This window comes from Podarcis gaigeae, assembly GCF_964106915.1.
Source record: "Podarcis gaigeae genome assembly, chromosome: 5".
Classification (NCBI taxonomy): domain Eukaryota; kingdom Metazoa; phylum Chordata; class Lepidosauria; order Squamata; family Lacertidae; genus Podarcis; species Podarcis gaigeae.
The window spans coordinates 31,323,235-31,351,026 of NC_139681.1; the positions used below are offsets into that span (position 1 = coordinate 31,323,235).

At 44.3% G+C, this 27,792-nt stretch overlaps 1 protein-coding gene across 1 annotated transcript in view; it reads right to left on the reverse strand.

The window, feature by feature from the left end:
* CDH23 (cadherin related 23) overlaps nt 1-27,792 on the reverse strand; it is a 394,671-nt gene that overhangs the window by 11,450 nt on the left and 355,429 nt on the right. Inside the window, exons 40-56 of the mRNA XM_083740685.1 lie at nt 22,765-22,898; nt 22,295-22,504; nt 20,230-20,337; nt 19,257-19,359; nt 17,740-17,865; nt 16,750-16,953; nt 15,189-15,647; nt 13,180-13,296; nt 12,809-13,033; nt 11,117-11,286; nt 10,255-10,392; nt 8,840-8,959; nt 7,317-7,494; nt 5,276-5,487; nt 3,824-4,018; nt 2,078-2,188; nt 851-980 (exon numbers count right to left, since the gene is read on the reverse strand). Coding sequence (XP_083596811.1) covers nt 851-980; nt 2,078-2,188; nt 3,824-4,018; nt 5,276-5,487; nt 7,317-7,494; nt 8,840-8,959; nt 10,255-10,392; nt 11,117-11,286; nt 12,809-13,033; nt 13,180-13,296; nt 15,189-15,647; nt 16,750-16,953; nt 17,740-17,865; nt 19,257-19,359; nt 20,230-20,337; nt 22,295-22,504; nt 22,765-22,898 — 2,940 coding nt within the window. The remainder of the gene's footprint in view (nt 1-850; nt 981-2,077; nt 2,189-3,823; nt 4,019-5,275; nt 5,488-7,316; nt 7,495-8,839; nt 8,960-10,254; nt 10,393-11,116; nt 11,287-12,808; nt 13,034-13,179; nt 13,297-15,188; nt 15,648-16,749; nt 16,954-17,739; nt 17,866-19,256; nt 19,360-20,229; nt 20,338-22,294; nt 22,505-22,764; nt 22,899-27,792) is intronic.

Consider the following 27,792-nt stretch of genomic DNA (forward strand, 5'->3'; position numbering starts at 1 on the left):
GAAAAAAAGAGAGAGAACTAGCCAGTTTTGTTTAAAATTTGTTCCTCTCTAAAACGAGATTTCTGTAATCGTATTAGTGTGGGTGAGTGGGGAGGAGAAATTCCAATTAGGTTTCCTCCATTTCTTTCACCCCTCAATCCCGTTATCCAATGTTCATGGGCTAGTCCTGCCAGGTGGGCACTCAGGAGGTAGCTGTGGAGGTGAAAGGTAAAGCTAAAGGACCCCTGGACAGTTAAGCCCAGTCAAAAGTAACTATGGGGTGCAGTGCTCATCTCGTTTCAGGCCAAGAGAACCAGTGTTTGTCCACAGACAGCTTTCCATGTCATGTGGCCAGCATGACTAAACTGCTTCTGGTGCAACAGAACTCTGTGATGGAAGCCAGAGCGCATGGAAACGCCGGTTACCTTCCTGCCACTGTGGTACCGATTTATCTACTTGCACTGGCATGCTTTCGAACTGCTAGGTTGGAAGGAGCTGGGACAGAGCAATGGCAGCTCACCCCGTCATGGGGATTCAAACCGTGGATCTTCTCATCAGCAAGTCCAAGAGGCTCAGTGGTTTAGACCACAGCACCACCTGCTCCTGCAGCTGTGGAATTGAGCTTCTAACCACACATACATGAAGACATACATACAGGCAACTCCCCATTTGTGCACAATCGGCATGCACACGACTGCTGATGCATGTGCTGTTATTGGCATCACAAGTGGGTGGAAGTGGAATGGGGTAAATAGGGAGTTGCCCCCCCCCCCTTTAAAAGACTGAACGGTTGGTGCAAGCAAGGATGATACAAGCACAAAGCAGCGTGAAAACCATCAAAGGACAGTCTAGAAAAAGAAATGAAGTCTACCTGCAATGAAGTAATAGACGATAGCATTGGAGCCCTCGTCAGCATCTACTGCTCCAGTGACATTGCCCACAACTGTACCAGGACGTGAGTGTTCAGGCACAGAAAGAACCTGGTAAGGGGGAGACCCTTTCTGCAGGAGATGTTGGGAGAGATGGGGAGATAGAGAGGAAAAAAACCACATGTTAAAAGGTAGCAAAAACAGACAAGCATAAAGTCACAAACGGTAAACAATGTGCAATACAATCAACAACTGACTGAATGAATTGCATTTGGGGGTGGCGGAATATCAGGTCACAAACCATATCGAACTGCAAGCAAAATATTTTATTGAACCTCAAATAAAATTTGAGGTGCGACCAATAATACAAGATATCTAAAGACAGCCAAAAGAAGCAACCTAACTTTTCCCTTTGCTCATCCTTGAAAGTCTTAGCTGTTTTCTTTCTTTCCATTTCAAGAGCTTTTTTTAAAAAAAAAATCCCCCCAGCTTTACTAATTTTTTAAGGAGTTAAACTGTCATCCAAGAACAGTGGTACCTCGGTTTTTTAATGTCTCCGTAGTCAAATGTTTTTGTTTTCGAATGCCAAAAACCCAGAAGTAAGTGCCTCAGTTTTTGAACGTGCCTTGGAAGTCGAACAGGAAATGCGGCTTCCGTTTTGAGTTTTCCGTATTGAGGCTTCTGGCTTGAGTCTTCCAGGATGGATTATGTTTGAAAAACAAGGTACCACTGTATCTATATGAACACTACTCATAAGATTTTAAGATTCAAAAACTGCAGATGAAAAAAGCCTTGAGAGCAGGGTGAACAGTGCATAGCTTGATGCAACGGCATTGTGAACTCCTAATATCATAGCATAACCTTTTCGCCGAAAACCTCCCTGACATTATGCCAAAAACTATGCTACCATCCTTTCCCAAAGGTCTCCCATGCATAGATCTCAGACAATGGGTATTTCCTATTTATCTGCTGCTGTAGCAGAAATGAAGTGAGAAGAAACTTTCCCCTACGGATAACTGAACATTTCTCCAAGATCAAAGAATTCCCAGAATTTCCAGGGACTCCAAGAAACTATTACGCTGAACGCATTCTGCAAACTGCACCCTGCGAGGTGGAGGTAAGAACAACCGTTCCCTATATTGCTCCCGAAGGAACCCGATTGTTATTTTGGGACCTGGTATTCCACAGCTCCAATGAAGTCCAAAAGGGGAAGGGATAGACCTGCTTACAGGCGGCCTCAGGAAGACGGGCTCGTTGTCATCTATATCATCCAGAGCCACCTGGAGGGGCTGCATGGTCTCGTAAGGTGGTTGGCCTTGGTCACATGCCACAATGATCAGCTGCAGGAGGAACACACACACATACAAAAAAACAACACCACCTGGTCTGTAAAAGGGAAGCTCAAAAGTTCCGGAAGGAAACCAACATTGATTTCCCCCTTTCCTCCCCATGCCAAAGGGAAGACTCTACTCCCTAGCCAGTCCTTTGAGTCAGAAAGGGGAAATAGGCAACAGGGGCATTTCTTAATTTAGGATATAAAATGAAGAACAGAAAGCTGGTTCAGTATCTCAGTTCTGCCTCTGATGGCATTACATGGGATTAGAACTAATAAGTAGCTTAATTTCTTCCTCATTTTAATAGCCTGACTGGCTACCATCAGGAGGTGGGGGAGGGGAGCCTTTTTGACTCAGTGGCTCTGATCCTGATCAGTTCCTACCCTCACAGGCCAAATTGGACAGGTGGGCCGCCGTATTACGATGTCAGGAGACTGGCAGGTGGCATCTTGGTGCTGCACTTCCTAAGCCGCTGGCAGCTGGGTGCATGGGAACTGTAGTGCTAGGGTGCTTTGCCTTGCTTGTAAGTACTAAGCAGCGGGTGGCCAACCTACTTTCTGAGGGGGCCAGATGTACAGTGGTACCTCAGGTTACATACACTTCAGGTTACAGAATCCGCTAACCCAGAAATATTACCTCGGGTTAAGAACTTTGCTTCAGGATGAGAACAGAAATCGTGCGGCGGCGATGCGGCAGCAGCAGTGGGAGGCCCCATTAGCTAAAGTGGTACCTCAGGTTAAGAACAGTTTCAGGTTAAGAACGGACCTCCGGAACGAATTACGGTAAGTTCTTAACCCGAGGTACCACTGTACAGTCAAGTACCATGTTGGTTGTGCAGTCAATCCAACAGACTTGAACCCACTGCCCATCAGCAGATGGACAGTGACTCCCAACCCACTTTCTGCAGTGATTGGCTGTGTGACCGAGTTCCCTATGGAATCCAGCCGTGTTTCTGTCGGCCCCACACCTGAGCTCACATTGGATGTCTGGTATGGGACAGGTGGGCATGGTTTGGTGGAAATGGCTTTGTGGTCCAAATCGGGACCAACCTGGCCCAATGGGATGGAGGCTCCCCACCCCGGCCCACATTAACAGGTTGAACCTGTGACAGCATTGCAGTAGACCCCTATAAGAGGCTTGTGGAGCCGTCCATGGATTAAAGAAGAAATAGAAGCCACAGAAAGAAACAGAGAGAGTTAGGAAAGGAACTGAGCAGGAAGGAGCTGGCTTCACACTTCCAGATCACATCTACAACATCTCTGCACCTGGGAGGGGGGAGCAGTGCTCCTAATCTTTCAGACCTACCTGTGGTCTGTGCTGATGGATCCCTATGTATGGGGCTGCACATAGCTCAAGTGAGGAATTGACTGAGCACCTGGAAGGCTGCACTATCATGCTGGTTCTAGGTCTGGTTTAAGCCCACATCTTTACTGCAGCTTCACCACATCCCCAATCATGTTCCCATGTTTGTTACGCTTGTTTGAGTTCTCCACCTGCCCCTGGGCACCATCGCAGCACTGGGACACATCTTTGGCAGGCTGGACTTGGCAGCCTTCTGAGCAATGAGGGCCACAGATGTGGACAAAGAACCACATGGGCTACTTCCGTGAATGTCCCAGAATTCCTGACCAGGGGACTTACGCTGTACACAGCTTGTTTCTCTCGGTCCAGCCTCATTGCTGTCTGGATGAGCCCGCTGTTTGGGTCGATGGTGAAGTGTTCCCAGTCTTTGTTCCCTGCGCCGGTTTTGAGGAAGGTGTACTGCACAGCTCCATTGAGACCCTCGTCCTTATCTGTGGCGTAGACTTCATACACGTTGGATCGGAGAGGGATTTCCTGTTTGCAGACACAAATATTGTATCGCCTGGGGAAGCTTTTAAGGATACAAGTCTATTGGGGAACAGTATGTCCTATGAACCATAAATCCCTACACACACACACACACACACACACACACACACACACACACACACACTTCCCTTCATTAAAGGTTCATCAAAACAGATTGGGACGCGGGTGGCGCTGTGGGTTAAACGACAGAGCCTAGGACTTGCCGATCAGAAGGTTGGCGGTTCGAATCCCTGTGACGGGGTGAGCTCCCGTTGCTCGGTCTCTGCTCCTGCCAACCTAGCAGTTCAAAAGCACGTCAAAGTGCAAGTAGATAAATAGGTACCGCTCTGGCAGGAAGGTAAATGGCATTTCCGTGCGTTGCTCTGGTTCATCAGAATCGGCTTAGTCATGCTAGCCACATGACCTGGAAGTTGTACGCCGGCTCCCTCAGCCAATAAAGCGAGATGAGCGCCGCAACCCCAGAGTTGGTCACGACTGGACCTAATGGTCAGGGGTCCCTTTACCTTTACGTTCTATGAACCATAAATCCCTACACACACACACACACACACACACACACACTTCCCTTTATTAAAGGTTCGTCAAAGCAGAATGGCCTGCCAAACTTGTACTTAGAGCTCTTGCAGCCAATACCTTTAAACTTCTGAACTTAGAAGCCTATAAGCTTCTAAGCAGAGCCTCTGATGTGCAGAAGCACCATCATGTTCTCAGGACAGCTCACACATTACTTTAAGATCAGGTTCGTCAGTACTCGCAAGTTGTGTAATACAGAGAACAGGTGAAAGTAAGACGCCATCATCGTCCTGTTCTAGCCCAGTCTGAGGCGTCATGTTAGCTCAAGCTGAGCAATACATGTCACTTTTATATTTGTACTCGGGCACCTTTCTCATCCGTTTGCATTGCTGCCACCTGATGGACAGATGCATCATTTCAGTTCTAGTCATTGCTTTGTTCATAAAGAAAAGCAGAATTTTGATTTCCCCCCTCAATAGCGCAGCCAGAGCGACTGTGTGCATCCTAATAATATCCAATTACTTATTACTGTACCTAAGATTGAGAATGATCAAATATGCTTCTGTTCAGGAAAGCAGGTGAGAGACAAAGCACGGATCAGAGCAGATATACTTTTTGCTGTGGGAATCTACACCATTAAATCACTTGGCTACATAAAGCTACAGAAGGCCAACCTTGGACTACTGTATTGTTTATCAGAAGCATGAGAAATTCTAGATAGGGATTTACCTCTTTAATGTGCAAGATAGTTCCATTGGGGGGGCGGATAAATAACGGACGGTTATCGTTGATGTCAATAACATCTACTTGGAGCATAGTTGTTCCCCAGAGAGGTGGTCTCCCTTTGTCAGTGGCCAGAACTGTGAGGTTGAACCTCTCATAAGACTGTAGGCGCCTGCGAGTTGTTATGAGCCCTGAGTCCTTGTGAATTCTGAAGGCCTCTACAGGAAGAAGAGATGGTACAGACACTGTATTAATTATTGCACTACGGAAACAAACCTTTGCAAGTTTACTTCAATAAACTTATTCAACAAATAGCAAAATGGAGACAAAGGAATGTATGTGAACAGACAATAAATTCATTCATCTTCAATTTATTTACTCCCAAATGATACATCAGACTAAGTAATTGAATCTAGACAATAATAAGTTGAGTAGCAACAGCACATATCTAGCTCACGCAGGAAATTTCATACTTTTAGGGCTGCCTACAAAAATTTCTCGGAAGTGCTGACGTTCCTGTGGAAACTCAAAAATCACTGCTACTTTTTTAAAAAAGCAGATAAAAGGCTAAACAGCACCGAAAAGGTTAAAACTGTTATTTTTAGTTCTCTCCTTAAACAAGTGGGAATGAGGATACAAGTTTCAGAAGAAAGGCGATTTCCCTTTGCCTCCAATAGCATAGTGGTTAATGAAAACCTCAGAGACCAGGGTTCAAATCCCCACTCAGCCATGAAGCAGAGAAGGAGCTTTCAATATATCCAGACCTGGGATCTACCTTTAACCCAAACTAGAATTTGGAGACCTCTTTCTTTCTTTCTTTCTTTCTTTCTTTCTTTCTTTCTTTCTTTCTTTCTTTCTTCTCATATGATGGTGCTGCCGCTATTGCAAGCTGTTAGTGGGTTTTGACCCACCAGTTGAAGACCAACACTATAGAGCAGGCTTTTCCAAACCTGGGTCGCCAGCTGTTGCCAGATTACAACTCCCATTATCCCTAGCTAACAAGATCAGTGGTCAGGCATGATGGGAACTGAAGTCCCAAAATAGGTGGAAGCCCAAGTTTGGGAAACCCTGCTCTAGAGGAATTTCCCTGTTGAGTTACTATATGGGCAGACCCACCACTGGAGGGAGCGTAATGAATATTCAAACCAAGCAAGTCTGATCATGAGGTGTGGTATGGTGCATTCCTGCTTCACAGGAGAAAGGCAAAAGGCTTTGCAGCTGATATCGTTCACCTCTGGGGACACCCTAGCGGTTGTCAAGGCAGCAGGTTTAGTGGCACTGACACCAATTCTTCTGTGACTGCTCCTTACAGGCCTGGTAATAATACTTCCTTGTTTTTCTCATTTTTTCCTTTCCCTGCTAGACCCATTGCTCAAAGGAGAAGAAAATCTGTAGAGAGTGGACGTTAAGCAGAAGAAAAAGCAGAACAAAGAGGAAGAAGTGTACAGTGAGAAGAAAGGACAAAATCTAAGATGGGGAAAAAATTGAGAAGACTGCCAAAAAACTGGTGAGGATGGAAAGCTTTTCTGAACCTGGGTGATGCAGGGAAGGGTAGAGTCTCCCCAGCCAGCCTATGTCTTCAAATCTATGTTACCTGACCCTGCCTACCCTGGGCAGTAGGAGGAATTGACCCATATCCGGATGCCTTCTTCCCACTTGACAGAAGAGAGCTGAAGCAAAAGTAAAAGCCAGCATGGTCTCCCGGAGAGATCTGGATTCAAGATCTACCTCTGCACTGACACTTCAAGTAATGAATGGGAAGAGTAACCCAATCCGCAGGATTATTGTTAAGGTAAAGGCATTACAAATCATTTTGCCCATTGCAACTCCTATGTGAAACTGGTAATAATTAACACCAATAACCAAGAACATCATACAAAGCAATATTGTCTACATCTACACAGTGATCAATTGCCTGCTCTCTCTTTTGTAAAATGGAAAGAAAGCGAGCCTTTTTGTGCTTTTGATGATTTCTGGGATTTTAACCCGTCTCGCTCTCTTTCTTCCCACCTCTCTACAAACCTTCTCCGTTCATGAAGCTACATACCTACTCCAGGTCCTTCAATATTGTAGGTCACCATTCCGTTGTCTCCCTCGTCAAGGTCAGTAGCAGTCATCGTGATCACAGAAGTCCCTCCCGGCTCGTTTTCATACACACTGGTGCTATACTGTTTTTTGGCAAATTGGGGTCGGCAGTCATTGATATCCAAAACTGTAATCACCACCTGAAATCAAAGCAAACCAATAATGTAGTTGTGGGCGGAGAAGCCCCTTAGAAGACTGGAGCACATGAACATCACAATCCTCCCATCACAATGGTGCGCACACCAAGTGGATACAAAAAACCCCTCACTTAGCTGGCTCATCTTTTTTTACGGGTATTTTTCTAGGAATCACCCCCTACAGCTTTATCTTCCAGTCTGATCAGAAGTGCTCTAGTCCACTATATAGAGTGCAATCTCTAAAGAGCAGACTACTTTATTTCCTGATTGGGAGATAAAATTCCTTTGCCCGATCTTTAGGGCTCTTATTGCCGGTGCTGACTGTGAAGTGTCACAGTGTTAAGATCACAAATAAAGACCTCTCCCTGCTCTTTAAGGCAGCATTTTTACCATTCCAGAGCATGTGCAGTTTGTGTTATGTGTCTGTGGTCTGCAGGCCTCAAGGCTGTGTACAGATGCATACACATATACTTTGGCCATACCTACTGCTGGTGATGTGGCCCTTGGAGGGGTGGCTGACCACCAATGCAGGCCTTGGGCTGAAAATATTTAGCCAATCCCGATGCAGATGGGGATCCTTGCATAATGGGAGTGGCATTTGTTGTCCTATCCCACGTGGCACTGAAAACATTGAAGAGTCCATGTAAATTGGAAATGTCTCAGTAATCCTCCCCTCTGCAGTTCAGCATCTGATGCTGGTATGGTTTTCCTTACCTGATCCTGCCTGTGCCACGTGGTTCCTATGTAAAGCTTAGGGAGCAGCGATTGTGATGATTCCCATATGCATTTCTCCCTCTTCCCATAACATCTAGTCATATCTCGGGTTACAGCCACTTCAAGTTGTGTTATTTCCTGTTGCAGACCACCGAAACCCAGAAGTACCGGAATGGGTAACTTCCAGGTTTCGGTGGTTGTGCATGCGCAGAAGTGCTAAATCGCACTTTGCACATGCACAGAAGCACCAATTCGCAACCCGCGCGTGCGCAGACGTGGGTTGCAAACTCTGCAGGTTGCGAGCGTGCATCCTGCACGGATTACATTCGCAACCCAAGCGTCTACTGTATTTCTCTTTCTCCATGCTTTCTTTGTTTTGTTTCTATGTCTTTGTCTATGACTTTGTTTTTATTAAATCTCCCCTCCTGCCTTGGTCTTCCATGCAGTCACAACCTTATGCACATTTGCTGTTACTGCACTTAACTTTTCTTCTTTTCTGTACTCTTAGTAAAGTTTGGAATGGAAATACTGGGTGTCACTATAAATGAGCAAAGCAGATATGGTGATACTTTGCCTCTTCCACAGAGGTGCGTTTTCCAAAACATGCAGTGAAGCCTCCATGTCACTCGATTACCTGCACAGAGTTCTCTCGGCGGTCACTAGAAATGGCCCCTGGATTGTCTCTGGCTACAGCAGTCAACATATAATGATCTTTCTTTTCTCGGTCCAGGGTTGACATAATGTAGATATCTCCCTGGAACACACAAAGACCTTCAGAAAGTTATTGGATGCATTCAGGCACCATTATGGAAGCGGTGCATTTGCCAGATGGAGCGCGTTGCTTTTCCTTCTTGGGCATCAGCAGGGATTCAGTTGGACAGTAAGTTATTTTCCTATATAAAATGACATTTACAGTCAACTGAAGGTATATCTGCACTGGGACCCCAACGTTGCAGTTTTGGGGGTTGGTGTCTTTGGGTCTTCGTTAGGTATAGCATGTGTCAAAGATATGCGAAACAGTTGTGACAAAGGTAAAATCTGTTGGGAGTGTTGCGGGTATCAAGGAGTTAACACTGTGCTAGGGGGAAATGCTGACTCAGTATCACGTGATGAGTCAGCATCATGAGACATGGGGTGTTGCCTACTTGGTCTATAGCAAGCTAGTATAAAGAGGTTTGGTTGACTTCCCCATGCTGACTTCTCCCCTGTATGTAATCCCTCCCACGTATACTGATTCCCGGATGTAAGAAGACTGCTTTATGACAACCCAAGACTGCAACGGCCTTACCTAAAATGCAACTTGACTCCTGAGTGGGGGCATTTGTATGTTCCAACTCAGTTTACTATTGGTTTAACTATAATACGAATTGTGTGGTGGCTGTTCTGGAGCTTTTCTAAAAGGAAACTTCTTTTATAAAAGGAGAGAGGGCAGTGCTGTAGCCCTTGGACTGGCTCATAAAGGGACCCTCTGGAACGTGGGTTTTAAACTGGGCCCATGATCTGAAGCGAGTCATGAGAGGCAGTGTGGTGTAATGGTTGGAGTGTTGAACTAGGACAGGGGAGACCAGGGTTCAAATCCCCACTTGGCCGTGGAACTCACTGGGTGACCTTGGGGCCAGTCACTGCCTTTCAGCCTAGCCTTCCTGGCAAGGTGGCTGTAGGGATTAAATGAGGAATCATGTATGCCTTGGAGAAAAGGTGGGGTTCTAAATGAAATAAATAATAAAACAGAATAAACATCTGCCTGGACTGAATCATGTAAGTCCACTTTTGAATCCAGGCTCTGTCGAGTCCATCCCTAGCTGTGAGTATTTGCATCCAACTCTGCTACTCGCTTCCTGGCAGCATATGAGTTCTTTATACATGCACTTCTTTTTTTCCACCACCTGCCCTCTGATAGTCAGCGGATCTCAGGCAAATGTGGGAGTGGCTCTGCTATCCACTAAATTGTTAGTAGTTTTTCAGTAGACCTGAATACAAGCAGGGTAGAGACGAAACTCAATAGAGGCTTGGTTAGTCAAAGACTTGCAGGCTGGCTTGGTTTATTACCGTGTTGGGGTTGATCCCAAACTTGCCCTCCCCATCTCCCAGGCTGTACTCGATTTGGGCAAAGCGTCCCGAATCGGCATCTGTGGCACGGACCCTCAGAATAACAGTGCCTAGTGGGACATCCTCAAAGACAGGTTTCTGTAATAAACACAAGAGAAAATGATGATGTCAGACATTTTGACTGGTATCAGACCCAATTCTAAAGGGGTATCGGACCCAATGCATGCCACGAACTGAGTGGTGGAGCTGCCTGTCTATCACCGATGACAAAGCCTAATCTGTACAACAAATAATCAGCTTCAGGATGTGTTGATGGCAATTAGGTTACATTCTTGGAAAAAACATAAGACTGATTGACAGAAGATAGGTCTATTAATGGCTATTAGCTGATAAGGTTAAACAGAGTGTTCCTTTTCAAAAAGGCAGTAGGACTCCGAGGACCTGGTGGAGCAGACAGTCAACAAGGAAATGCTTCGCCATCATGTCCTTGCTAGTGAACCTCTCAGAGATATTTGTCTGGTCAGAGGTAGATTTCAGACTGGATGGGTAGAACATAAGCCCCATCTAACCTTGCACCCACCTCACTCCCCACAATATATTGTGAACCAGGGGCCACTGATCTCTTCGCACCCGTGAGCTTCTTTGGATTCAATCTCTTCCTAAATTACAGGCGGTTATATGGTTAATTTTAATGTGATTCTTATCATGGAATCTCACACCATAGGTGGTATGCTGTCCTGAATGTTACTCTCCATAGAGCTGTTTCAGACACTTAATAATATTTCATAGTAGAGGAAATTGTTTCATCTGATCCTGCTTCCCAAGTCCCCGTCCCCCACCTAGACATCATGTTTCAATTCACCTGGTAGGATGGCTGGCTGAAGATGGGGTTGTTGTCATTGATATCCACAATTTCTAGGTGCACTGGTATCTCGGCTGATCTCCGGGGAGATCCGTTGTCGGAAGCCCGAACAGTGAAGTTCAGCCATTGAACTTCTTCATAGTCCACCGTCCTGTTGGAAATTACTTTTCCTAAAAGAGAAGATTATGACTGCCATTTTGACTGATGCTAATTTTTCTCCCACCTCTCTGCAGCCTTCTAATAAACTATCCTGAATGGGCATTAAAAATAAAATAAAAAGGACATGCCTGCAGACGGCTGGTTCTACTATTGGAATGGCAGACAGTTAAGACTCTCTTGCGGCCCTTGGGACAAATTTCGAAATGCTTATCCAGAAACATATGTCCAGGGCCATTGCTAATGAAAATCTTAAGGGTCTGATGGTCATTTCATGCTAAGAATGAAGCTCCACTTGGATGGAGGAAAAACAACGCTTTTGATAAACATTATTTATTTTATTATCTACTACTTAATTACAGCTGTCTCTAAGTAGGATACAACAGAAATAAAAATTGGTTTAAACTGTAAAATCAGAATTCAGTTAAAATGCTTGCTGGAATAAGTAAATACAATTGTACCTTGGTTCTTGAATGGAATCCGTTCTGGAAGTCCGTTTGACTTCCAAAACATTCAGAAACCAAAGCGTGGCTTGTGATTGGCTGCAGGAAGCTCCTGCAGCCAATAGGAAGCTGTGGAAGCCCTGTCAGACATTCGGGTTCCAAAGAATCTTCCCAAACTGGAACACTCACTTTCGAGTTTGTGGCATTCGGGAGCCAAAACGTCCGACTACCAAGGCATTTGGGATCCAAGGTACAATGTATTTCATGGGTACTGGAAATGCAACATCAAGGGGGCCTGTCTGACCTCCACTAGGGGGCCCAGAACAATGAACTCCAACCTCCTGTTGGGTACAAGCCATGCATGTGAACCAAAGGGGACCACAAATATGGATTCTGCGGAGAGCTTGCTGAACCTCTTGTGTCCATTGATTCCTGCATTACAAGCAAAGAACATGCTAGTACAGTCTTTCAGAGATCCCAGACTGGCTGTTTACAACACAGAACAATTTATTGAACACTCCTCCAGATAGTGCCATACAGAAGTTATACGACACTGCCAGCTAACGGTTCTTACTGGACTTTTTGCAGTTAGAAAAGCAAAAAAGCACCTTTTGTACTGCCCTTCTCCCAAAAAAGTTAGGTCCAAAAGCCTAAATTTAGTTTGTAATCTCCTTGGGGGCAAGGACACATTTGTTGGGTTTTTTGTTTTTGTTTTTGGCTTATGCTACACAGTAAAGCACCTTGTACAGTGATGGCGCTATTGTTAAATAGGTCTTCATAATTAAACAATTTCTACAAATTACGAAGGAAACAAATGGTGCAGGAACATATAGGAGGTATGTTTAGTTCTTGGCCAAATGAACTTGGCTATCGAGGTCAGCCCTAACAGAGACCTGAGTGAAGTAGAAAAGGTTTCATACGAACTTTATTTTCATAAGACTGCCCAAACAATGAAACTTCCTGTGCCATTGGGAAAACAATGGGAAATAAAATGGTACATTTCCCCTCCCCCATACGGAGAACCTTCCTTAGGATTCCCTTAGGGATATCCTGGTAAGAATGGGGGAGTGGGGGTCCCATGCGTCCCACCTACCTGCTGAGCTGTCTTCCAGCTGGACATATCCCTCAGGTGAAAGGTCAAGTAGCTCATAAGTGATCTGACCATTAGCACCTTTGTCTGGATCTACAGCTGACACAGATATCAAGGTGGTCCCTGGAGTGGCCCCTTCCAGGATCCTTTCCTTGAAAAACAGTGCCCCGAAAGGGCGGAAGCGAGGAGCATTATCATTGACATCCAATATGTTTACTGTCAGCTTTGCTGTGAGAGGCAGAGAGGGGAGGGGAGAACAGGAAAGAGTAAGGATAAAACACCTGAACGTTTACCAGACTGATACTCTCTCCTTTTCTGCCCTCAACACCATCGTGTGACTCAGTTTAATGTGAAAATTACAGGAATTGCCGTACCATTTGGCACACTAACTGAGCGGTCCACCACATCGCTGGCATTGTCGTAGACAGAGATGGTGACTTCGTAAGTGGCTACCAGCTCCCTATTTAGAGTGGACTTAACTTTCACAGCACCTGAAAGTAAGAAAAAGAAGGGGGCAAATTCAAACTAAATAGCATACTCAAACCATGGGAGCAAGAGCTTTCACAGGCCAAAGAAGTATATTCATCTAACAAATCTTTACAAGCTTCTTAGTCTCTTTTCACCTATATTTTCCCTAGCCAGAAAACACATCTATAAACACACAGCACATCCAGATTCCTTTGGTTCAATCCAACCCAATTCTGTACCATACATTCTTTAATATTTTTTGTTTTTTGTTTTTTTTTACATTTCTTTTGTATCCCACATACTTTTATATTATGAACAAGACTTGTATTTCTTCAACGAACCTGGATACTGAGAGGCAGTGTATTTTGTGAGAATGACGACTCGCCCTAAGTTAAATTGACCAGAATATATGCTTTCAGTTCTATGCAGAATGTGTATCAAGGCATACTTGCTGCGAAAGGGTTTCCAAATAATCTGAACAAGGCTTCAGTCTTGAACACTAATACTAGGAAGTAGACCCTATTAAACACAACGGGATTTCCTTCTGAGTAAAAATGTACAGGATCCTGTACCCTGCCCTATCCACCAAAGAACAGGACGGAAGTTCACTTACCCTAAAAAATCCTTGCCCCTCCCACTCCCTAGCAGCTAGGTGCTTCCGAGGAGCTTTCAGCATTCAGTCTGTGAAGGCTGTGACACAATGCATGGAAGGCACGTTTTGGCTGCTTTTTGCTAGCAAGACCCAAACCGGCACTGAACCAGGGATGGTGAGGATGAGAATGGAGGAGGTGTTGACTGAGATGGAAGGAAGACACTGAGCACACGCATAGAAACAGAAAAATCAAACCTGCAGGTCTGAGAGCCGTAAGGGAAATAAGAAGATTATAGTTAGTTATAGTTGAAGTGAAGCAAGTAGCCATTCAAAAGTGTACAGAGAAATCAAAGGGAGAGTCAGAAAGGGCAAGGCAGACATAGAAAAAAAGGGGGGAGAGCAGGACGTTGAAAGGAAAGAGAAGCAGAGGTGGGAAGAAAGTAGAAAAGGTGGGAGAGAATCTTCCTCACTGTATTCTGCTCTGAGATTAATGGCTGCTGTGGCCAGGAGAGTCTTGCCCAGGTTTGGCAGTTGTGTCCACTTGCACCCCTTCCTAGATCTGGCTACAGACAATGATACATACCTCGGTCACCTTCCAATTTAGAGTACTGCCATGCACTCCCTGTGGAAGAATCCTTGAAAAGTGTTCAGACACTGCAGCTGGTGCAAAACAGCCCAACCACTTGTGGTACACACCTTTTTAGACCTTTTATATTCATTTCTGGGCTGAATTCAAGGTCCTGGTGCTTACATATAAAGCTGTAAAGGGTTATGGGCCAGGATAGCTGGAAGATCTTGCTCTCTCATACAAACCTGACTGTGTGTTGAGAACATCACCGCTGTGAAATTCCCTCCCAAAGGAGGTGAGACCAATCCCATCTCTGATGGCATTGAGATAGGCAATGAAAACATTCATAGTCAGCAGTGCAACTTTTAATGGTTTTAAATATCTGGCTGCAGATTTTAAACTCTGGTTCTTTTGATTGTAAGGTTTAACTTTTGAAACTTGGTGGTGCTGAGTTTTACATCAGCCACAACGGGGAGCTTTTTCTTAGGGCTGGAAAGTGGGATAAAGTGTTCACACAAATAACTAAATAAATTGTTGACTTTAGGAACTCTTCAATATACAGAAGGTCTGACAAAGCGACATTTGATAAAACTGTTACTATAAATGCTGTTTTGGGCCCGTAATGTTTCTTTTCAATGTTAAAATGCTATAGAGTATTGATTTTTCCTGCCTTCCGTTGATTTTGGCCATTTTCCTTAGAAACTGTGTTACACTCCCATGTTTGGAGCAGTGTTTCAGCCTCCCGACTCTTGTACCTGTTCTAAAATCCACTGCAAACGCTCCCTGCTGGTCAGGCACAAGAGCATCATTATCATCTTTGGCGAGGATTTCAATGATGTAGTATTCCAGCCGGGGATTGAGGTCTCTGTCTTTTGCAGTCATCTCAGCAACAACCGTGCCTATTTCAGCCGATTCAGGGACACTGACGGTCTGGATGGGGTTGATGAACTCTGGCTGGGAGTCATTGACGTCGTCAATGATTACGCTCACAGTGGCGGTGCCAGAGAGAGGCGGTGTCCCTCGATCCACAGCAATCACCGTCAGCCGGTAATTGTCCTTCTCTTCTCTGTCTATGCTGATGTTGGCCACCCTGATCACCCCTGTGTTGGTGTTGATCACAAACCTATCTTGAGCTCCACTTTCGATCCGGTAGCTCAGCTGCTGGTTGAGGCCACTATCCATGTCAGTTGCCATTACCTGGAGAACAGAAAAACCTAGGGGGGACACCCAGACTGTGAGAGCTTTTCAGTTACCTGAATCCTTAGAATACAAGAGCTGTCATCTAGGATCAGTCCCACAAACTGTTGTCTCCAGCAGTCTTTCCCTGCTAAAGGCTGCTATAAAGAAAGCTCATTAAGATATAGACGTGTGACGATACTATGATATGAAATACCTCCTTCCTACAATTTGTAAAGAACATATGGGGAACAGATAGGGCCAAAAGAGCTAAATGAATTCCATCAGATTGTAGAATTCCCGCTTGTGGAACGTTCTCCCCAGGGAAGCTCGCCTGGCGCCTTCGTTATATATCTTGAGGTGCCAGGCAAAAACATAGGCCTTTGGCTAATTAAATAATGGATGGCCTTTTAAGCTGTGTGTGTGTGGAGGGGTGGTGGTTTGTTTGTTACTATGGCATGTATTCTTGTGTTTTTATATTGTAATCTGCTCTGTAATGAAGGACAGTATAGCATCATAATAATAATAATAATAATAATAATAATAATAATAATAATGGGATGCATAAAGGACAATATGGATGTTCGTGGAGAACTGAAGGTAGGCCATATAGGTGACCTGAACAAGATGTGAACTCTAGCATTAAAACATTAAAGAGTGACGAACACTTTGTACATTCCTCAATGGGCAAAACTATGTAGTGACTGCCAGCTAAACACATATACACAAAACCAAATAATTGTCTCTTCCTTATTTGCTAATTTATGGGAACAGAGCAAAAAAAGAAAAAGAAAAATGTGATCCTTTGTTAACTGGAATTTTGCTCCAGTGGTCTGTCTGTGTCCAGAATACAAGTGTGTTTATCAGCATGGTAAGAAAAACATAATCAGCCGGATCCAGACTTCACACTGATTTCACTGGACCTACTCTAAGCATGACTAAATGGGGATCCAACCTAATATCCGTATTGCCCATAAATGGCCTAAGAGTGATGTAGAATATTGCAAATTTATCTCTTGATTTCCTGGATTGCATACTTCATTTTCAATTATCACTGCATGGTTGTTGTTTTTAAGAAATCCCAGTACCTAGCCTCATCTCAGTCTCACTAGCTTATTTGTACTTTGCCTTCATTCTGACCTGGAGGGCTGTTTTCCAGCAGGTGAGCAGTCAACAGTGCCGGGTGAAAAGTTGGCCTATTGTCATTATCATCCAGAATGGTCACAGTGAGCCTAGCGGTGCTGTTCAGCTTTCCAATATCCATTGCAACCAGCAGAAATTCCAAGACTGGATTCAAGAAGGCTTCTCTGTCTATCACTTGGCCTGGCCTCACCAAAACAACCCCTGGAAATTATGAATAAAGATTCCATTAGGAAAGATAGGAACCAACTATAGGCATGTGCAGCCAAATTTCTACCATGCTCCACAGAGTGCAAATCTCATTTTGCCAAAATAAAATCTGCAACAAACTCTAAAATTCTACGATTCTATGAAATTGGCGTACCAGCACTTGGAAGTTGTAACAAATGGCAAAGGAAAAGGGAAGTCTGGAGAGCTCCTTACTTGGAGACCATATCGTGTCACCTCCCAACAATTTTCCCCAGTGAAGCCCATTACCCACACCACCATGTGACTTGTATGAACTACATGTAGAGCTTGCCACCAAAATGGTGTGTCGGTAGGGTAGCAGACTGTTTTGTCAAAAGGTTCTGCCTACTGTTGTACAGGACTCAAGAACAAAAGTAGGCCATGGTATAAAAGAGTGGGCCCTCCAGTTTGGCCTCCCATTTACTCACTCATTGTTTGGGTAAACAAAAGCTGACACTACTGATGAGCTTTTTTATGCAAGTCTTTTCAATAGCTTGCCCACAACAATAAGACAAACAGACGAGTTGCAAGGCTGTACCCGCTTCGCATTGTAGGTGAGGTGGAACATGGAATGCTCCTCACAGAAAATACTCCCTACACACAAAAACCCAGATCTTCTCCACGTGCTTTAAAAAAGCCCAAGGTTCATTTCTGGCCTGCTCTCCTATTGGTCAGGGCAAATATTCCATTACCTCCTCACCCCAGACCAGGGCATTGCACTAGATAGGCTGCCTGCCTGCTAAGCGGGTATGTCTTTCTTACCTGTTCTGTTGTTGATGCTGAAAAGGTCTGTCGCTGCCCCAAGGAGCTGGTACGTCACCACAGCATTGATGCCCTGGTCGTTGTCCAAAGCTAGAATTGGCCCATTAAGGACTGTGATGCGAGTTCCTGAATTGAACATGGGAGGCCATTCAATCAGAGAGATAACATCAATAGACTGCCTCCTTTCCCTCCCTTCCCCCAATGATTAACAGTGAATAATGAATGGGTGAGACAGGGTGAGGTCCTATGAAGCATGAGACAAAAAAGAAGTGCCTGGTGAGGCCTTGGCAGACTGAATCAAGAAGCCCCATGGGAGACGCCTTACAGCCCTGCTAAAACAAAACAGAAAACACACACACACAATTCATCAGGAATATTGAAGTGAAAAGGACATTTAGTGGGAGTTTTGCCTCCTCTTGTTTCTGAACTCACATACTGTCAGGGAGCGTGGCAGGCAAGGACATTGGTTTATTGAAGTATAAATATTTTGGCAGAAACCTAAAAGTACTTAAAGTTCAAACAAATGGTCTGGAGAATCAGGAATGATCTTCCAAGCCTTCTCCAACCCATGGTCTGGAAGATAAGAAATACAAATACAGCCAATGTCTTCTGGGGAAAACTTGCTAACATGAATTCTGATATGTACACTTCTTTGGCCTCAGCAAATGGGACCACACTAATTCACAGTCAGTTTCTTATATGCTATTATTATTTAAGAAAGGGAGTTAGAGAAGGTCTTAAAACTTATTCATAAGCTTGTTCATAAAAATCCCAAACTACTGGTTTCAAGAAACAAATAAAAGTATTTTGCCATTTCACAACAGAGAAAAGAACTATGGGTATTTTAGTAGCCACAGAAAACGGATAGCATCTGTATAAAACAAAAGCAATCATAGTAGAAAGCATCCAACTGTTAAAAAAATTCTGTCATTTCCAACAAATCCACTTTTACCAGGTTTAATTTGATTTACGTTTTCCAGCATTTCTCAAACACAGCTCCCCAACTTTATTAAGCACATCTTCTGATACAACAGCTGCTCTAGGTTCTTGGTGACTAATGCAAAACAATTTCTTTGACTTCCACTATATGTGACATATTGAGAGTCCTAAGTCTGCTACCTGCTTTTTCCAGGTCGAGGATGGTTCTGCTCATTTACCGTTAACATCAGATGAATTTTTCCTCACTTGATTTGCATCTGGGTGGGATTTTTTTTGGGGGGGGGGACAGTTCCTCTATTTCTGAAAAAGTGGTTGGAGAAGATTGTAAAGAGGCAAGTGTATGCCAAGTGATGTTGTGGCAGAACAGATAACAGCGTTCAGAAACTGAGATGTCCTAAACAGCTTTTCCTTCTTAAGTCACCACGTGATTTGTTGCAACTGTGTTGCAACAGTTTTAACACAATATTGTTCGAAAGAAAAAAATAAAATATAATCCCATTAACAAGAGAAGACCTGGGCTGAACAAAGGGACCACCTGCAAGCTGTGAGATTCGAATATGTTAAGAGGAAACACATACCTGGGGGGGAGTTCTCCAGGATCTCGGCCTGGTAGGAACTCTGAGTGAAGAGAGGGTGGTTATCATTTTCATCTGCTACTGAAATCACCAGCAAGTCGAAATCCTAAAGTGGTGTGAACGAAAAGGACAAAATGACTACAAAAGAAGCTGCAGTTGCCTTTAGGAGGGGCTCCTTCGCACAATCATCACGACTGCTAAAGAATACACACTGGTCTCTTCGGGGGTTTTAAGGTTTTGTTTAGATTTACCGGCTGGTCAAGAGCTTCGCTTGCTTTATTGACTTAAGCCTGAATCCTAGAGGCCAATTCAAACAGGTAGGTCATATACAATGCTCTCAAAGGGGTTCGGGCTTGGACATTTGCCTCTCTTTAGGTATGTGCTGTTTGAACCTGATGCACATGAGGTACTATTACAAGGGTGCTTTTCCCATTAAAGCCAGTACCCAAAGAGAACGTGGAGCCAGTACAGTGGTGTAATAGATCCATTACATATATTTCTGGAGACAATGGCTAGATCTACCATGTTATACCAAGTTTAGTATGCTTTGTTTCTGAGTTAACATTGAAGAGGCCCCTGGGGACTCAGAAAATACCCCTTTTGTCTTATTTCTTAGGCCTATCTATATAACAGCATTGTCTCAATTATATAATGTGCAAGCAGATGAGATCAAAACATTGTATGTCCATTCTGTGAGGTACCTTCACATTTTTTTAGGGGGCTGAGGGGAACTACTGAGTGGTAACTGAAGGACCTACAATGAAACAGAACATTTGAATGAAGAGCTGTAGAGCTTTTGCAAATATTCTAACCTTGGCCGTGAAAACCTCGGTCTGGATTCTGCGCCTGAGAAGAAAAACTGAGGAAGCAAAGTTTCAGGCTTGGGTCTTGCGCCTTTGATTGTTAGCTAGAGCCGTGCTACATGAAATGCTCTCAGTAAACCCAGTGCCAAAGTCAGAAAACTGCGTATAATTACCCGCCTTGCGTTGCGTGCATTTTCTGGGTTGTCCTTCACTGTCACTGTCAAGCTGTATTTGGACACCCGCTCCCTATCCAGCGGGCGGTTTATGTACACGATGCCAGTCTGATGAAGAGACAGGAAAGGGAAAAAAGGGGAAAGAGAGGGGGAATAAATGGAACTGCATAGTTTTGTTTCCTTCACTCTGCCAAATGCCAGTGATGGGGAAACATTAAGCAGGGAGCACCAGCACCAGCACCCATGATTCTGTGCTAAATGCTCAGGCAAGTGAGAACAGGTTATGTTCGTTCTAACAAGGGTAAAAAAAGAGATTCCATTCTATCAGGTGAATCTGTTATGGAAACTCCTCTTCTTTGGAACACAGGAGTCAGCAAATGAAAAAAGAAAAAGAAAAGAAAGACCTTATACCCTGAAATCTGGGCCTGAAGATGACTAGTTAAAGCTACTGAGAGGTAGCTTTGCTAAAATGCTTTTCTAAAATGCTGCATGTGAATACACAGGGTTGAACTGATATCATTTTTTTAAAAGAGGTTAATGTTACTATCAAAAGGTGCTTGCTGTTGTTTTCAGGTAGGGATTTATTATTTGAATCTCTTCTCAGCCCAACCACCAGCATACTATGAAATTAGTAGGAAGCGCAGACTCTTTTCCTATGGCTGGAAGAAAGGAGGCCTTTGCACATTGACTCAAGCAGTCAGAATTGGGCTATGATTTGAGGATCTGTGCAGCGGCAACCAAGGAAAAGAAGTGAAACCAATGATTTCAAAACTGCCCATTGGTTTTGAGTGCAAATGAGAAGTGCATTTCCAGACCCAATGACCTCTTCAGACCCATGGAACTTAAAAAAGAAAAAGAAAAGATGTAGGCCCTCCACAATTTGCAGAATAGAGCTCAGGTATCTAAAGCTAGGTGGAAAGATGACAATGAGTGCATTCAACTTAAAGGACACTTCTGAAATTCAAATCAGTGTGAAGTGTGAAGTCATGCTTTTCTTTTCATGCAGGCTGTAGACCTGGAGCAGCAGGGCTGAAAGAAAACACATGCCAGCCTCTTAAGACCACTGGAAGCCTTCACCCCGTTGCCTCCCAGTGACAAACGCCATGCTGCAAGTTATATACTTTCTTTGCACTGTGGTCTCCAGACATTTCCCAGATGTTGAAGCAAATAAAAGGAGAGAGTGGAACTATGCGCATTATCCATATATGTTGCTAACACCTGCAAGTCTTCTCTGAGCCTTTGGGTGGGATTAAAGTCCAAATAATCAAATAAATATAGCCAACGTTTGATGTGCACATCTCTAAGCTCAGGCTGGTATGCCAGCTGCACTTTATTGTGGAGACTGCAGGCTTGGACTGGTGAGATATCCCTTAGTGACATCATGTCTGGATTACTGCCATGTGCTCTGCCTAGGACTGCCTTTGAAGAGCACTGGGAAACCACAACTGGTCCCAGATTCTGCAGCCAGGCTCTTAACAGGGGCCACATAAAGGCAGCATGTATATCCTTATCGAGACAGCTAAGCTGGTTTCCAGTTAAGTTTCCCAGGCCCAGTATTAAGTGCTGCTGAGGCCCAATAAAGCTCTTTATGGGTAGGAACCAGGATATCTGAAGGACTAAAGGTAAAGGTACCCCTGCCCGTCAGGGCCAGTCGTGACCGACTCTAGGGTTGCGCGCTCATCTCGCTCAAGAGGCCGTGAGCCGGCGCTGTCCGAAGACATTTCTGGGTCATGTGGCCAGCGTGACGAAACGGCATCTGGCGAGCCAGCACCAGTGGCACACACGGAAACGCCGTTTACCTTCCCGCTATAAAGCGGTCCCTATTTATCTACTTGCACCTAGGGGTGCTTTCGAACTGCTAGGTTGACAGGAGCTGGGACCGAACGACGGGAGCTCACCCCGCCGCAGGGATTCGAACTGCCAACCTTACGATCGGCAAGTCCTAGGCACTGAGGTTTTACCCACAGCGCCACCCGCATCCCATCTGAAGGACTACCTTGCCACATATAAATCTGCCTGATTACTGCGATTTTCATCCCAACATTTTAAAAAGAGAGAGACTTACGGTGCCATTGATGTAGAAAGCATTGTCTATATTCCCTGCTGTGATGCTGAAGGTTAAAAGAGCATTCCTGCCACTGTCAGCATCGCTGGCAAGGATACGGGTGACGAAGCTGGAGATGGGTGCATTTTCACTGAGAGTGAGATTCATCGGTAGGTTGAGGAGGACGGGGTCGTTGTCATTTATGTCCAGAACACGCACTCCCACCAAGACCTAAACCAAAAAGAAAGGAGGCAGATGAGGAGAGGGGCAAACAGGCCTGAGACTATTAATACAAAGAAGAATTGTCCATATGGTTCTTCCATGGCAATCTAGGTGTTTCCCCCATATGGCTTAATAGAGGCAATACCTCCTTAGGTTTTCCATTAATCAGGTAAAGTTCTGTTTCCTTAGCCCTGCACAATTCACCTCTCCCCCATGGAGGATTCAGAACCTCATCTTTGCAGTGTGGCCCCTGGACCACAAACACTTACAGTAGAGCTGAGAGGAGGCACCCCTCTGTCCTTGGCAGCAATGGTGAGGTTATAGAAAGCAATGTTTTCTCGGTCAAGCTCAGCATCCTTCCGCACGCGTAGCTCCCCTTCCACAGGAGAGATCACAAATTCTCCTGCAAGACAGATAGAGACAAGGATGCTTAAGGGGCACAGGAGAAACAAGCAGGGCAGGTTTGCCAGCCTAGAGCACCATGGAAGACTGCACCCAAGAGCACTGCATGCTCTCACAACCTCCTTTTCCGAGGGGGAACGTGTTAATGGAGATGGTCAAGAAGGTGCACTGAGAACAGATCAATGAAGTCCGCCTAATGCACTTCTGCAGATACTAGTCTGAGAGGGGACTGTGTATCTGCTCTTTATCAGGATGTCATCAGGCCACAAGATCCAGGCAGAAAGAGAGGAACGTTGCTGGTGATCTCCCAGTGTCTATGTTGGTTCTACAGCACTCCCATGCTGGCAACACATCCTAATGCTCCCCAGGTCTTAGGTGATCAATCTGATATCAAACAATTGATTGATTGAGGTGAAATGATCAATCTGATGACCAGAGAGAAGACAACTGACATCCTTATCGGGATGCCGCACTGGGGAGATAAGTTTAAAGTCCCCACCGTCTACTTTATTTGTTTCTTTATTTAGCCCCTCCCCAAATGGCAGGGTGTTGCAGAGAGAATTTCCTTGGGGGGCTGTCTCCTGGGCCAGGGCTTAGCTACATCAGGTAAATTAAATTTTGTCTTAAAGGTAAAGGTAAAGGGACCCCTGACCGTTGGGTCCAGTTGCGGATGAATCTGGGGTTGTGGAGCTCATCTCGCTTTACTGGCCGAGGGAGCCAGCTTACAGCTTCCGGGTCATGTGGCCAGCATGACTAAGCCGCTTCTGGTGAAGCAGAGCAGCGCACGGAAATGCTGTTTACTTTCCCACTGGAGCGGTACCTATTTATCTACTTGCACTTCATGCTTTTGAACTGCTAGGTTGGCAGGAGCTGGGACTGAGCAACGGGAGCTCACCCCGTTGCAGGGATTCGAACTGCCAACCTTCTGATCGGCAAGCCCTAGGCTCTGTGGTTTAACAGACAGCGCCACCCGCAAGTTTTGTCTTGAAGATTGTTTAATACACTGTTACGTATTACTATGCAAATGAAATACTGAACTCTATGCTACTTAAATCTGAGCAGTGGTAGAAAGTATATTTTCTCTCCTTGCACCCCACACTGACACCTGTATGCAACAAGCCACAATCCATATAGGATTGTAGCCTCAGTCTCTCATTAGAATATAAGCATTGCCTTGATGAATCAGTCCAGTAGAATTTGCCAACCTTTTGGGGCTTATGGGAAACATTTGCCAGGAGGAGAAACTGTTGTGGACACCACACGCCACAAAATCATGCCCACACTGCAACCACATTCACTCTCCAATGAACGAACTGCATTCATTCAATTAGGCTTGAAAAAAGTGTTGTAACTGTTGCCAATCCTAATGGTGGTGTGGGTAGGGGTGATTTTCCTGGAGAGTCAGCTGCAACCTCCAGGAACAGCACACAGACTCCAACTAGGAGCCACTTATTGGCTAGAAGTGTGATATCAGTGGGGGTAGGGATCTGGAGATGAGAGCCTAGGGATACCAGGAAAGACCTCTGTGGGGGCATGCCTGCCTGCAGGTGCCACATTGGCAACCCATGATTTTGTCCATAATTTTGTTTTCACCAACAGCTAGCTTCTGGCAGTTGTGAGCAAAGCAAGAAGGTCGTTTTCTATTTAATTCCAGCATCTGATATTCAGAAGTATACTACCTTCTAGCACAGAGGTTTCATTTAGCTAATTTGCTAACAGCTGTTGGTAAGACAATGAATTTATCTAATCCTTTCAAAAGTCACACATTCATTCTTTTGTCTTTCCTGGCCTATGATCAAATCACTTTGCTGTCTACCCAGAGTCCCACCACTAAATGAGAGAGAGACAGACAAATGTCTCTTTATCCGATGATTTCTTCACACCACCCATCAATTCCAAAATGCCGATCATGCTCCCAGCCACTTTCTTTTCCCTCCTAAACTAAAAAGCCTTAAAATGCTGCTTTTCTTCCACACAGCACTCTGGAGCCAAATCCAGTAGGCTTCTGTGCTCTGGCAGTGAGTGCATGTGGCTGACAGAGTCAGTTTGTTTCTGCATTTGACCAAACAAGAACTGAAAATGAAAGCAGTCTTGAGCATGGTTTGTTTAGATGAAGTCCAAGCCAGTTTTCTCACAATTACTTCCTTTGCCTCGCCCTTTTTATTCTTACTATTCAAAGAATACTTTGAATGGCTTTGCTGTCAAAACATGCACTTGCCACAATAGAGAGGCTACAAATATCTCATCTGGTAATCTTAAAAATAATAATAATTAAGCCCTATTTGCATATAAATAGAAAGTCTGTGCTTATTTCTGCCAGAGACTTGTCTTTGGGCCAGACAAAATGAAATGTGGGAAATCCATCATCAGATATATCAAATTTTCTCCTTTGGGAAGGGGAAAAAAAAGCAGCTACACAGGGGGAGCGGATTGAATTGGCCTGGGGAAGGGGGTGGGGCTTAACCCTTTCTCTACACTATTTTCCCCAGTCTAAATCTTTCCTGTTATGTACTGAAGTTCTTACCCTGGGCCAGCAGGGGGATACTGTAGATAGTTATGCAAATGAAGGATCGAAAAGTGACGTTCAGTGATTGGATAGTTTTAGAAAATGGCAACAGTTACAATTGTTCTGGAGCTCTATATAAGCAGGCTGATTGAGCCCCTCAGCTTAGTTCTGTTCTGACATAAAGAAGAGCTGTTCGAAGAATCGCTGTGTTGTCTGCTATGTTCGCCCACAACTTAACATTTCCCAACTGATTTTTGCCCTTCTTGGAGAAAATGTATCACCTCCTGGCAAATAGAAGGGGGAGAAATGAAGGCAGTGAGAGATTTTACTTTCTTGGGCTCCATGATCACTGCAGATGGTGACAGCAGTCATGAAATTAAAAGACGCCTGCTTCTTGGGAGAAAAGCAATGACAAACCTAGACAGCATCTTAAAAAGCAGAGACATCACCTTGCGAACAAAGGCCCGTATAGTTAAAGCTATGGTTTTCCCAGTAGTGATGTATGGAAGTGAGAGCTGGACCATAAAGAAGGCTGATCACCGAAGAATTGATGCTTTTGAATTTTGGTGCTTTAGGAGACTCTTGAGAGTCCCACGGACTACAAGAAGATCAAACCTCTCCATACTGAAGTAAATCAGCCCTGAGTGCTCACTGGAAGGACAGATCCTGAAGCTGAGGCTCTAATACTTTGGCCACATCATGAGAAGACTCCCTGGAAAAGACCCTGATGTTGGGAAAGATGGAGGGCACAAGGAGAAGGGGACGACAGAGGACGAGATGGTTGGACAGTGTTCTCGAAGCTACCAGCATGAGTTTGACCAAACTGCGGGAGGCAGTGGAAGACAGGAGTGCCTGGCGTGCTTTGGTCCATGGGGTCACGAAGAGTTGGACACGACTAAACGACTAAACAACAACAAATCCTGTTTTCCCTATGGAGGAAAACATAGGTTGAGGAAGCATCCAGAGCAGAAAAATGGCATGGATGGGAAGGGTTAATGCATCTCTCCTCCACACCTTCTCCACCAGTCCTGCAGTTCTGGTCTAATAAAAACCAGGAGATTTGCTCACAGCCTAGTCTTCCATTTAGAAGACCCACAATCAATATAACCACTTAATGTATTTCTATTTCCTCTTGGTTTGAATGTATCCGTGTGGAGCTTACTGTCTATTTGTTTGGTTTTAAGTTGCCCTGCCCAAGATAAAGCTGCTGACAAATTGAATAAATGAAAATGAAATAAATAATCTTAGCTGAGTGTTCACACTTGTAAGCACAATTTGCATTTGGCTATCATACACCTAGTTAGGGAACCTCCCTCCTAATCAAGATGTTTTATAGATCATGTTTTATGTTTTATGTTTTTTATTTACATGTTTTATGTACTTAACAACTACCAAAATAGCTAAAATGTGTAAGGCAAAAACAAATCTGTGCTGGAGGTGTGGTAAAACAGAGGGGACACTTATACATGTTTGGTGGACCTGTGAAAAAATCAAAAGCTTCTGGAACACAGTATATGACGAGCTTAAAAAAATGTTTAAGTATAACTTTATGAAAAACACAGCAGCTTTTCTACTAGGGATAACAGACACAGGTATAGCAAGAGAAGATCAGAAAATATTCCTCTATGCCACAGGAGCGGCAAGGATCTTAACTGCTAAAAACTGGAAAAAAGAAACTGTGCCAACAAAAAAGGAATGGCAAGACCAACTGTTAGAGTATATTGAACTGGCCAGATTAACAGAGGCAATTAGAGATCACACTAGACAAGAGTTTCAAAAGGCATGGGGGAAATGCAGAGAATACTTCACAAAACAGTGCCCTAAAATAAATACCTGGACTTGTTTCGATTAATGTCTGCAGGGGACTTTGTGGATATTTAAATTATAATCAGAAAAATATTAATAATTCTTCATAAAGGAAACAGTTTATAAGAAGTAAATAAGGAGGCCAGATACAGGATAAAAGAAGTCTTTTATTTGGTTGTTTGCATTGTTGTATGTTATGCTCGCTGCATGTTATGTTCACATTTAATGAGGGTGGATTTGTGTATTTGTTGGGGTTGTGTTATGTTGTAAATAAAATTCCAATAAAATAAAGTTGCCTTAGGTCGCCCTGGCCAAGATAAAGGGCTGACAAATTGAATAAATGAAAAGGAAACAAATAATCTTAGCTGAGTGTTCACACTTGTAAGCACAATTTGCATTTGGCTATTGTACACCTAGTTAGGGAACTTCCCTCCTCTCCTCGAGCCTACTAATGTCCCAGTGTTGCAAAACCTTTCTGCTTTTAGCTTTCTTGCTAGGGGCCATGAATAAACCAGCAGAGAACTGAAGATGATTAATTAAAATCCAGCTGAATTGTATTATGTTCTAATGGGACTTTTTATTC